The 13,757-nt window shown below is 37.1% G+C and overlaps 1 protein-coding gene across 1 annotated transcript in view; it reads right to left on the reverse strand.

Annotated features, from left to right (window-relative positions):
• Positions 1-13,757, reverse strand: part of CFTR (CF transmembrane conductance regulator) — a 76,107-nt gene that overhangs the window by 18,413 nt on the left and 43,937 nt on the right. Inside the window, 3 exon segments of the mRNA XM_050708191.1 lie at positions 4,864-4,964; positions 6,478-6,705; positions 7,828-7,978. Coding sequence (XP_050564148.1) covers positions 4,864-4,964; positions 6,478-6,705; positions 7,828-7,978 — 480 coding nt within the window.

Below are 13,757 nucleotides of genomic sequence, written 5' to 3' on the forward strand. Positions count from 1 at the left end.
TCACAATTTCCATCTCAACTAGTGTGCAAGATGGAAAGGCATGGTAATCATCATGTTGACAGTTGAACATCATCTCATTTTGGTGATACAAACAGAAGGACCTTGGACGAGACTGATGATTGTTTTCCTGTCTGACTGTATTTAGTAAACCCCCACAACGAACACCATGCATTTATTTTAGTTGATGTTATATAGTACTTTTTTTTTTTTTTCTAACCAGAAATCTTATATTTTTAGAAATATCACAGCTTCAGAAATACTGCATCTTCTTTCCTGGCTTTGTCAAGAGCAATGAACTTCTGTCAGTGCCCCGAAGATCCTACTACTAAACAATAGCTAAAATCTGCTAGTAAGACATCTGGCCAACAAGCCTTATCTTATAACAGAAAATTTAATCTCTATTTTGAAGTTCCCCTGACAGATTTATCAATCACTTCACACTTGAGGATATTTTAGACAACTTAATACTTTAAATCAATTCAGAAGGATGCTTTCCCGATTCTGTAATTTGCATTATGATTTAGATCTGGGCAGAATTCAGCATAAGTGTCAGCAACATTTTACAATGATATCCATTCTTCCTTTCACTGGTAGATATCTTCTGTCATTCATAATGACAGGTAGAGTGTAGGTGACAGCAAGTTTCTTATCCATTATTCCTATCAGCAATTTACCTGCTATATTCACATTCTCCAACTAATGCTTTAGAATAAAAGAGTGTATTTACTACTTTCAGCTAAAAATGTCTAGAGCATAATACACTATTTTTAGCCTTGCCTAATTGTATTTTACTGAAATTTTAATAACATTACAAATTCTTTAATTTACTTTCTCATTAATATCACTTAAACTTTTCTTAACGTTGGATAAGAATTCATAATATAATTATGTAACCTATGTTTCCAGAATGTGGAAGAAGTAATTCTTTTACAAGTAATCTAATACTATTAATTTCATAAAGCCTTATATTCTTCTGCTAGAAAGAGCAGTTACTTTCTCCAAACCAGATAGGCACAGTGTTTAACAACAGTGTTGCACACACCATCCCCTCAAAAACAGGCCATCCACAAAATGTCCAATGGCTCAAGTTGTGAAAAACAAAAAAACAAAAAATGCGCAGTTAGTCACTGTGAAAACTGGGTCAGTGCAGGCAGACCATATGTTATTACTAAGGTTTCTTATATTTTACTGTTATGTTTTGGCTACACGTACAGGTCATATAATCCTCTTCCAAACTGCAAAATTGAAATACTTAGTTCAAACTTCTGATGATATTTTTACTCTTTCTCATATTGCTTTACAGACAGAAAAGAAAATGTTCTCACAGATTCTTATTGATTCCATGCCCTTCGAGACGACCAACCCTTCATTTTGAGAACTGTCACTCTCATGCAGATTATACAGTCAAGTATTTAATTTTTAAAGTTTTACTAGACTAACAATATTCTCAGGTTTTCTGATGACCATAGTAAAATGCATATTGTGATCATTTCCTAGTTAAAAATTACCAATTAAACAGGTTCAAAGAGAAATAGCATGGAAAAATAAAAGCATGAAAACCAGCTGTAAAAGCAACATTATTTTTCACAATCCTATTTTTTTCTTTGGTTCTCTTCTCTACCATGCACTATAATTCTTCAGCATCAGTGGTGTACAGGATGGGGCACTATGAAGTTTAGCAAGTGTGTTTTTAATATCTCTTTTGGGGATTCTTTTTATATCTCCTTACATGAGTAATCTTGGCAACAGTGAAAGCATGGCAACTTCTTGTTCCCTGATAAAAGGAATTGTCCTTCCCAGTTTCAGTGCTGCTACTGCAGGATACATATCAGTGAAGGAGGAGGCTATAAAGCATTAACATTCCACTGGGACTAGCCAATGCTTTTCTGTGAAAGCATCATTTAATGAAAAAGTTGGTTTTTATTTCCTTATGGAGAAAAAAAATTATATATAATATATATAATGAGACTGCCTGGTGGGATAAGAAAAAAAAATGAAAACCAGCTAAAGGCATTTTAGTAGAAATGATCAAAGTGAGGAGATAAATCTAGCCTAACTGGTAGCTTTAAATGAAACAATGGATAGTTGTCAGAGTGACCAACATATGTTTAAAAAAAAAAAAAAAAAGGAGAAAACGAGCAGATAAAGTATCAGGAGTTGAGAGAACAAAATGCCGAAACCATTATGGGGTATTAAAAGACAATGGGGATTTTTCAGCTACAGCCAAATAAAGTTCAACAGAAATTACTTCAAAGAAGAGTATATCTGTGCATGTAAAACAAAAATCCAGAAACTAGAAACTCGCATTCCTTGAAAATGTATGCCAGCATCACAGAAAGCCCTAGAAGGAGTCTGCATGAAATTAAGTCAAATTTGCCACCTACCAATCTCTTTGGCCAGTATTTCGTCTGGTACATTTTTTCCTTCTTCACACGATCCTGTTTACCTATTCTCTTACCCTCTTATCCTTTTGTCTGCACTTATTTCTCTAATGTCCCATATCTTGCGTATTTTGTAAAGGAAAAAATCAGCATGAGGTTAATGTTATGTACTAATTGCAGCAGCTGTGTCATCAGCAATGGGTTTCAACCCCTTGCAGAAAACACCAGCTTATATGACAACCAAAGACACCACCTACAACTGTGAGTACTCAGGCACACTCGTGTGCCGGCTGGTAAGCATGGATGTCACAGCTGCCCAAGGAACGGCAGGAGTAATGTCATTGAGAGCAGTGTGTGCATATGTGTAACTGGAGGCACAAGGAGAAGTGTCAATTCTTGCCAATCTGGTCCTGTGGGGAGCTTTGGAGTACCCCCTGGAAGAAATATAACCAAAATAGAGCACTACACCAGGCCCACATATAAGGCTTTGCAGGCCATCTTTAACCAAATGACTGTAAAAGACTTTAAAGGGGGGAGTTTGAAATGTAGACAATATAAAGTGTAGAAAATCATATATCTGCATCACCCAGTGAAGCAGTATTACCTCAAAACCATGAAGCTGTTCTTATTTCCTCAGGCACAAAAGCAGCTTTTGAATGTCAGGAAAAACAGGAATATCTATCAGCCTTAATATGGGATACTTAAACATCCATGGGATGGGGGTGAGCAGCCATCCACTGCCAAAACAAGTCCAGAGCATCTGTCTATAAACTGAGGCAACTTAGGAGACTGTCATTAATAGAACCAGTGCTCCAGCACTCTGGTTTGTCTTAATATAGAGAAAAGAACTCACAAACTCCTAAGGCAAATTGCAACTTTCTTTTGCAGGGGAAAGGGAATTAATTTACTTTTATATTGCTATTAATGGATGACACTTTAGCATCAGTGTATTTTAGAAAAGGAGATGTTTTTCTTTATTACAACACTAGTGTGTCCAGCACCCTCCGAATCCTACAGTAAGATTTTCAGTTGCTCTTGTGTGAAATGCCATCAGTTTGCATTAATCAGTATAATAACTAAACATAATTCTTGTACAGATTGTTGTATATCAAATGATAACGTTATGCCTTATGGGACTAAAATACTATACAAGAGAGTTGTCTGAATGTTACTGTCACCATCATGCCTTACCAATGGCATGTTTTACTTTGTATTGGTCACAGAGCTGCAGTTCAGCTCCTCTTGCAGTTATGGCAAACAAACTCTTGCACAAATTGCTTGCCCTTCTAACAACCCAAGGGAGAATCATCTTAAAACAATTGGTGGATAGGGAAAAAATGTGTCCCTGAATGGCAGTCAGCTTTCTGGACTATCATAAATCATACACGTAAACAAGAGATTAGATGTTGTAAGTGGTTAATTCCCAGTTTTAGCGCTCTTAAGGATTTCCTTCAGGATGAGGGTAGTTGAATCACTTATTTAAAAAAATGCTGAACTAGCAAATATTCCCTCACTGTCACTGTCTGCCCCATTTCTTTTTTAAACAACTCATTTCAGCTAATCAGGATCTAATGGTCTCCAAGATCTGCTGTAAAAGTTATTTGTTTCCCAGTGCCAAAATGGTTGGCTTGAGAAGCTAATTTAGGATTCAGAGGAGGTATGACTGGATGTGGGAGATATTTTTTTTCTCACAATTTTTTAATAGATATAATTACAGTTTATATGACTTCTGAATTTTGTTGGAAGAATTCTTCTGTCCAAAATGAACCCTAGAATGCCTGAAGTGTAGCTATTAAATTTAAAAATAACATGAAACTTTCATACATTTAAGCTCATGCATGATGAAAACTGCAGGAACAAATGTATTCTTTTATGAGTTTCCTGTCTGCCTCTCACATCTCAACAAATAAGTGATGATGAATTGACCATGTGAAATATTCTGCCTTAAAGTCAATTCTAACTAATGAACTAAATACACAAATTAAAGAGATAAACAAGAACAACCCCAAAGCCTTATCTCATAGGTTATTTTAAACAAAACCAGAAAAAGACCATAAAGGAAGTCTAGGAAGAATGTATATCACTATTGATTTTGCATGAAAGGAGCTTAAACACATTCATTATGATCCGCTGTGCAAAGCCCTTAAGCGGAACAAGTAAGGTTTGGTTAGATATATAACCATAACAAAACAATGCCAAGTCTTTCCGAAGTTTTCCCATCACTGCTACATATGCAATCTGAATCCTTAAATGCAAGTATTTGCTGTTCTCTCTTCTAGTCCAGGAGCATTTCTGATCATAGAAAAACTTGGCTGGTGCTTTGCCAAAGCCAGTAGGTAGCTGCGAAAGGTATAAGGAGAATTTACCTGACACATTTGATTGACATACAAGTCTGATAATAACTCAGTGAATATCCACAATCAACAAAATAAGGCAATTTCTCAACACAAACAGAGCACAGCACAGCACAATTTATGCTTACCAAGCTATCTACATCTATGCTTGAGTTTACTGCCCACTGCAAGGTTCCCATGATGTTCATGGCTAAAGTAAGAATAATGCCAACTTTGCCTGGTCCATCACCTGCAGAGAGAAAAATACATTCAATTTATATGCAAATAAAAAGCTAATAGAGATCAGAAAATTAATATGTATATACCATATACAATACATAAGATACATGTAACATCTTAAAATACATATTCAAATTCTCTCTTTTATTCGATGCAGAAAACATGGGTTTGTTGATTATACAAAAAGATTCACAGTTTAGTCATCAAACTCCTGAAAAAAATTAAGAAAAAAATATGTCGGTTCTCCAAATAAAGACAAGAACAAATTAAAAAACCAAACAAACAAACAAACAAAAACTACTAGGTCTACAAAATAAAAAACTAAAAGGGGAGATGAAATATTGTTTCCCTATGAATTTTAGAGGAACTAAAAGTCTCCTAGGTAACAAAAGTATTGTAGATGCATATAGAAAGTATGTGTTTCTTTCTTTTCCCTTCCAAGGGTCATGAGAGCTCCCAGTACAGTAAACAGAGGATAATATTTCATACACAATACAGTATTGGATGAAATGTGCACTTTTATATAATTCCTTCTCAACACTGAAATATGATCAAATTACATTTGGATGTTGTTAGAATAAAAAACCTCATTCACAAAATCAGCAACTCCTTGTTCATCAGCTGTCATAGTAGTGAAACTATATCCAGATCCTGAACAAAAAGTTCCGTGTAAAACTGGGGAAAAGGAGTATACTGCCAGAGAATGAAGATTTAAAAACAACAACAACAACAAAAAAAAAAACTTACATAATGAAAGCATACTGAATTAAAAATTGTATTAAAATTTATTTGTAGCTAAACCTGCTGAGTTTTTCTACAAAACTGAACTGTTCCAACACATTGGGAATTCTCAACTCCTACTCTGCTTGCCAAAGACTGGCTACACCTGGCCCAGCCACAGACAGCATTTCAGATACGAGCAAGACAGTAAGGTATACTGCCTTTCTCTTTTGTCTTATCTCATTTTGATGGATATTTTGAATGGAATTTGCAAAACTTCACATCAGGAAAAAGGTCAGTGGATGGGAATTAGAAAACTGAATGAGTACTTCTGCTATTGATGTGGTTTTAAGAGATCATTAAAACTTACCATGTCTTACTCAGCCATTTGCAAAATGAGAGGAATATTAACCTTGATTTACTGAAAAACTTCAAGCTATACAGATGACAATCACCATCCAAACATTTTGGTACACTCATGTGGTTACATTAATGTGGTTTAGAAACCACAAGACTACTTTTATAGCAATCATAGTCAAGAAAAGAAAGTTCTGGCCCCTCAGATATTATTTGCAAACTAATCCTTTCTATGAGTCTCCTGCAACAGCAGATTGCAGACAATATCGTATAATTTCTATTTTAAGTAAATCATATTTTCCGTTTTCTGACATACTTAAATCAGTGAGTCCAATATATGCTGGAATATACAATGATTTATTTCCATCAGAAGTGTCTACAGCTGAGCTGTTGAGCAGAAGCAAGACTTGCATTTCAGTATTCCAGTAAAGATAAAGTTACTGTACCTGTAGTTATGATAGAGATGAATGCCACAGCACTGAAAAAGACAACAAAAATCATTTCTATCCTCATCTGGAACCAACGCAGCGTTGACAGGTAGAGGAACCAGTTTGCTGTGTGTAGGTTCAGAGCTTTGTGAAATAAGGTTTCAAAATACGGCTGCCGCCCAAAGGCTCTCAGCGTCCATAGTCCTTTTAAGCTTGTAACAAGATGTGTGAATATTGGACTCCGAGCTGTAAAGTGTTTAAATAAGAAACATCATAAACACTCATAAGAAAATACCTTTGATGTAACAAAAATACACAGCCCTGTGCTTTAACTCTCAGCAGTGTAACTATTGTCACTGGTTTAATTTATATTAAGTAATCCTAGCACAGGATACACAACAACAGCATCTGTGGGAATGGGTTGAAGTTCCATTCACTGTCATGCCAGGAAGACACTGAATGTGTCTTCTAATTCCTCATATTTGGCATGTTACTTGGGGAAACTCCTGGTCTGCTGTAAGATGTCACAAGGGAAAGAAGGCTCCTCCTCAGCCAAAATGAATTCCTACAGTTCTGCAAACTCCGTCACGTAAAGGTTGTGGGGTTTGTTGTTGTTTGCTTAGAACACCTAGAGTACTTTAATGCCCTGGATTCCACTCTACTGACATGGTGGTAACTTTAAGCAGATTTTGCATGATCTGTTTAAAGTGGTGAGACAGTGCTGGATCTCTGTGAACATGAAACAAATTTAAATTTATATCTGAGGAGCTTCAGAGTTATGCATGAGTAAAAGTGAAGACGATCATCAGTGTTTAAGATTCACAAATAACTAACTGAGGATCTGCCAGTTTGCTGTAAAGCCAGACCACAGTCCTGATCTGCAAACCCACACTTCAGAATCATTTTTACCATTTTATTGGGCACATGTTAGTCTCATAGTAGGAGGAGAGGATGAATTTAATCAAATAACTTATTCAGAAATAAGAATTATATGCAGTCATAAAAGAAATATACAGACATTGAATTTTTTTCTTATAAAGAAAGAAACTCTTGGGGCACATAAAAAGCCTGACTACATTTTTTCACATTAAGTTTACTATCAAAAAACTGTATGTCAGGACTTTATTTGCTTTCAGCTGCAGTGGTGATAAAGCCCAGCTTTAAATAGGTCTTCTCCATCGCTCTTTGGCAGCAGAGCACTCGGTATTGGCTAGATCAGTAACAGCAGTGCTTTTAAGGAGATATGTGTTCTACTCGCAGAGACAATAGCATCTTACAAGAGAAAAGGCAAAGAAGAGGTGAAAGGGTGAATCACTTCTCAATTGATTTGTTGCGGATTTAGTAGTCTACCAATTTTGCTGCTCATACCTTCAGATTCCAGTTGTTTCAGCTGCTGAGAAGTGTGGATGAAGTATGCCCTTAACACAATAAAGGTTGCTATCACAGGCACTGATGCCAGGAAGATGTAGGGTTGTAATATTGAGACTACTGTTATAGCGCCAATCACAATCAGTATTAACTGTAGAATGAAAGAAAAATACTATTGATATAGTAAACTTGTCATTTGATAGACTAGAGATTGATGATGAATCTCCTTCCCATGGCAACTATGTATTGTTTTGAGAACCATAAAATGCTAACCTAAGTACGACTTGCAGCTGAGAACAAGCCTCTGTGAAAAGATGATGAATAACTGAGACCAGATCTATGACCTAGAGGAACGCCTGTCATCTTTTCTAATACACAGAGGAAATGTTTTCTGTAGTACAGCCAGTATTGCAAGCTTCTAAATTATGAAGCCACACTCACACACAAAACAAAACAAACAAACAAACACACACACAAAAAAAAAAACTATGCACTCACTCTCCAGTTAAAATTGTAAGAATAATAGTTGCTGTATCTGCAGCCACCTCCCAAGCCTACTGAAGCTGTCCCTGTCTTTCCTAGGCTAGGTGTGCTAGATTGTCAGAAACTGAGACCCAGTCTCCTGCAGATTCTGGGACAATCACTTTTTCTGAGGATTAGAAAAAATGGGAAATAGTATATCGGCACCTGTTCCAGGAACTGTAACCTACATATGAAACTAGTGATTGTAGTCATTCTGATCAGAAGACAGGAGATAAGTCGTAAGAGAACTTGTGGTATGAAAAATTACTTAGAAGGGAAAACAAACAAACAAACAAACAAACATGTTTTAAGGAGACAGACGACTCAAACAGAAAAAAAAAAATCATTCCAGAGTTAATCTATTTAACCCACCAGAAAGTACTACCGTTCTCCTAAGACCTCATCCTCAGTAGCTCTACAGAGATTTAGCTAAATCAGGTCTTGATCTTTACTCTGGAAGCATCTTAAGCACTAGGGCTGTTTCTGTCTTATACTTGAATTGGTGAAAATCAGATACATCCATGTATGCAGAATAGCAAAAGTCTGCTTTATATAAGAGTGTTACCTTTCACACTAAACAACTACTTCAATCTGCAAGCTTATCATCTGAAAACAACTGCAAATGGACAATTTTGACAAAGATGAATATCATATTGAAATATCACTGTAACTGACCAGCTCACAGAACCACAGCATGGTTGAGATTGGCAGGGACCTCTGGAGCCTACTTGCTCCAACCCCTGCTCAAGCAGAGACACCCAGAGCTGGCTGCCCAGTACCATGTCCAGGTAGCTTTTGAAGATGTCCAAGAAGGGCAGCCTGTGCCAGTGCTCTGTCACCCACACAGCACAGCAGTGCTTCCTGATGTTCAGAGGGAACCCCCCACGTGCCAGTTTGTGCCCGTTGCCTCAACAAAGAAAAAGATGGAAAAGAAAGCTAATTTCACATTAAGAAGAAAATTGCAGTTTTTGGTTTAGCTATTACATCTACATGATTTGAAGGAAATATTTGAATTTTCAGTATTCCAAGTTTGATGCCTTTCACAGACAAGCTACTCTTCAGTGTTATGAATGTTTCAGACTTCCTACCTTTTGTTTTCATCAGAAATATGATCAATATAATCGTAGCATTGATTGTTCATGAAAAAATCTTTACTGTAACAGATGAAGTAGTTACAGATTTCTGTCATTATTTTCCCCATTTCTCTTAAAAGAATGCTGACACACATGAGTAGCACATGCACAGGCTGTATAGCTCTGGTCTGTAGCAACACAAGAATGGATTTATGTTTACTCATTATTTCAAACTGCAGAATTTAGTACCTCTTGTATCCTTAATTATTAAGAAGAGAATGACTTATTCAAATGATATCAGCCAAATTATACAGCTCTCAGGTTACTTGAGATCTGACAGTCACACAGTGGCTGTTAGTTCCCCTTTCCATCATTTACTCAAGTTTTGCAAAGACCACCATGATGCCATATAGTTGTCACTACCAGCCCAACAGTTATTTCACAAAAAAGTTGAATATGAAATTAGTGCTTTTATAGATAAGTATGAAGTCAAACAACAGTTGCCATTTGCTCTAAAACAGCAGTAACAATAAATAAATAAAATAAAATAAAAATAAAATAAAAAAATAAATAAATAAAATAAAATAAAATAAATACAAACAAGCTGGCTGCATTAGTATACAGCCAGAGAATGTCAGCAGACAGTTAATGTGGACCAATTAAGAACCACAGTGCTGTGCTGCAGCGACCCTAGAGGTTGAGCTTTCAGGACTGGGATGGAGGCCAGACCAGGAGACACGTTCCAGTGCTTCCTCTGTGTCATCGTTTTGGAAAACACAGCTGGTGGTAGAGACAGCAATTCAGCCAGCATTCAGAGTGGCAACGACTGCAGCAGCCAAACTGGTTAAACAATGGTGGTTTATTAATTTAGGGGAAACACAGTCAAGACCATAGCTATAAATGCCCAGTGAGTTCACTATGATTTTCTGAGTCTCAAAACTTATTTTATATATTATATATATTTATGAAATATATAAACTATATGATATATATATATATTTAAACCCTAGGGAAAACCAATGTATGCTAACAGCATCTCATATGAAGGATTTCCAAAAAATTATGACCCCCCTTGTAAGAAGACCCCCTCCTGTCTTCTACGTGCACTGGTAGAAGACAGACAGATGTTTAAGCTGGTTGCAATGCTACTGCAGTCATTAGCTGGCTATTACTCATACTCAAAATGTATGGAAGCAGGCCACATGGCTGTCAGAGAAAACATCACATCACACATGCCCTCTCTTCCAATTGATGTAAAATTAGTAGGTTTTCTTCCTTTTTGCATAGCTGGGTGTATCTCAGTGACTGAAGAGAAATCCTGTGGCCTCATTTACCCTGGATGAAGAACCATGTTCCGTAAAAGGAGGATATGTCTAATGCCCACAAAAGTCCTAAGAAAAAAAATGCATCATGACATCCACTGCCGCAACAAAGAAGGAGGCAGTGTCCTTAAACATGAGAGTCATGTGAGTCATCTCATTCTCATAGAAGAGGGAATGAGAACCAACTCTAAACTTTTGTGCCAAATTCTTGGGAAAAGCTCAGAATTCATTTGCATATCCCAATGACAAACTTAGGCAACCATAAACTGAAGGCTAGCGGACAGCAACTTTCCATCTCCGTCAGACTTGGATTTGGGCATCCCAATAGACTTAGAAGTCATTTTTTTTCTGTAGATCTCTGCAACTGGGAAGGAATAACCACAAGCCACAGTACAGGTCGGAGACTGACTTTTCACAGAATGTTCTGTGGGTCCTGCTGACCATGAGCCAGCAACGCAACCCTGCAGCAAAGAAGGCCACATTGCCTGAAAGTCAAGGAAAGTGATCTCCCCCTTCTCCTCAGCACTGGTGAGACAGTAACTGGAGTGGGCTCTCCAGTATGAGACATACAGACATACTGGATTGAGTCCAGTGAAAGATCATGAAGGTGATAGAGGACTGGAATATCTCACATATGAGGACAGACTGAGAGACTTGGGATTGTTTAACTTCAAGTAGAGAAGGCTCAGAGGGATTTTACTAGTTTGTATAAATAAGTAATGGTATTTAATCTTTATTTATAAAAAATATCTTATTTTTATAATTTATATATATTTAAATGTCATCAGGTATTTGGAGTGGAGTAGAGAAGACAGACAGACTTTTCTCAGTGTCACCCACTGAAAGAACAAGAGGCAATGGGCACAAGTCAAAATTTACAAAATTCCACTTAAACATAAGAAAAACTTTTTTACTATGGGATGGTCAAACACTGGAACAAGTCACTCAGAGAAGCTGTGGAGTCTCCACCCTTGTGGATATCCAAAATCCAGTATGGCTGCAGTTGACCCTGCTTTGAGCAGAAGGATTGGAGAGATCCCAGGCCCTAGGTCCATAGGTCCTCTCCAACATCAACCATTCTGTGACTCTGTGATAATCAGCATATAAACAGAAAGTCGTACGTGTAGCTTCTCTGTATCTTTCAGATTAATCTGACATTGTTTATTACAGTGTCCCTGGAAGTCAGAAGCTGCCAAACAAGTCTGAATCTACAGAGGTCTAACAGAAATGTCTTATGAGGGGATGACTAGTAAAAAGTGTTCAAGACAGTGGGTAGGTTCAATGATCTTCTCCAGAAGAATGTGGGAAGACAGGGTGGCTTATGGTGCATGTCCAAGAACCTCTGCAGTTGGGACTTAGGAGACTGAGGTATACCTATGAGACCTTAGACTATAGGTTAGCTTCTGAAAGACATCAGAACAGAAAAGCCAAATCTAGGGATTTTCCTTATCATTGAAACCTGACAAACTAGTCAGCTTCTTGTACATGGTTTGACACAGAGACAGACTAACAAAAATTGGTTTGGAATATCTCCTCCATGGCAGATCCAAAACATCAGAAACAAAAAAGCCACAGCAGAAAAGACAGCAGTGAATCCTGATCACACTGAAGATGACATCAACAACTCAGAGAAGGGCTCAATGTCCATGTATACTGACTCAAAAAAGCTTCATGATTTCAGGAGGGCACAAAGTAGTGCTGTAATTTTCTTGAACCTCTTAAGGTGGAGCTGCACTGTCCTCTCTAAAGTCACAAGGCAAATTTATCAATTACTAATGAAGATATAGGGAAAGGGACTTGGTTTTGAACAGATCATCATGTTGGTAAGGACTGCAAATCAGAGCAAACTCACAGATGGAGTCAAGCAGACTGTGCAGCACAGTGTTTGTGACAAATAAACCTGACTTGCATATTTCCTACATAAATGTAGAGAAGAACAGAAGTGCCATGGATAATTTTCATTTTATTTTTAAAATGTTCCAGGAGCCAGCTCTATTTGAGGAAAAGCTGGTGTTGTAGCGTTAGTGTTATTGAGGGGTCCTGGGATCCATATAGGGCCACAGAGTCTCAGAATAGGCAGGATTAGGAGCAAACAAAGGCAGCCTCCTTGAAAAACACTGGAATTGTCTCTCTCTGTATTTCATCAGTGTTCTCTTCAGAGTGAATGATTTGGAAGGTCATTCAAAACTCATTGAGATCCTACAATGCATGGAGTTTCCCATGAGTTATGCTGGAAACAAGTGTTTCCATCAAAAAAAAAAAAAAAAAAAGACAAAGTCTGAAAGTCTGCAGTTCTACAACTCTTAAGACATAAAATTCTTCCAAAGAATTCCTCCTCCTAAAGCTCTCTTTCATCACACACAGCTAGTCCATGCCTTGCAGACTTGGCTTAAATCACAGAGACAAAGGAAGAAGGAAAAAGGGAAAAAAAGGAAAATGGTGAAAAAGGGAAAAAAAAGAAAATGGTAAAAAAGGAAAAACAAATAAAGAAAAAAAGGAAATAAAAGAGGAAAAAGGAGAAAAGAGAAAAGAACAATAAAACAAAGAAGAAAGGGAAAAGGAAAATCAGAACTGCCCAACTGAGAGTTGAAAACATATTATCATGAGTGAAACTTCCAAATAAAGCAGGCCAAGAAGGGTTTCAACAGAAGATAAGAGAACAGAAAAAATGAAAATACATTCAAACAAGACAACAGGTAAATTAATTATGATGCTACCTAACTGGGAACAGAAGAGACTAGGAGGATAATATCATGAAAATGACTGGATGCAATCAAAGGAATTGCATTAAAAATATTAATCTTGAATAAAGATAACTGAAAGAAACCAAGGAATGCCTTTTGGAGCTGAATGTGGACAGCAGCAGGAGTACTTGTACTGAAGAGAACTGCAAGGCAAAAATGTTTCTGAACCTGAGTACTTACAAGTGGTTTGCACAAACAGTGGAGGTAGACAATGGGCAAGAACTCAAAAAAAGAGGCAATGAAGTTGACTAACAAGGTAAGCAGCTATG

Source organism: Cygnus atratus, chromosome 1, assembly GCF_013377495.2.
Source record: "Cygnus atratus isolate AKBS03 ecotype Queensland, Australia chromosome 1, CAtr_DNAZoo_HiC_assembly, whole genome shotgun sequence".
Lineage (NCBI taxonomy): Eukaryota > Metazoa > Chordata > Aves > Anseriformes > Anatidae > Cygnus > Cygnus atratus.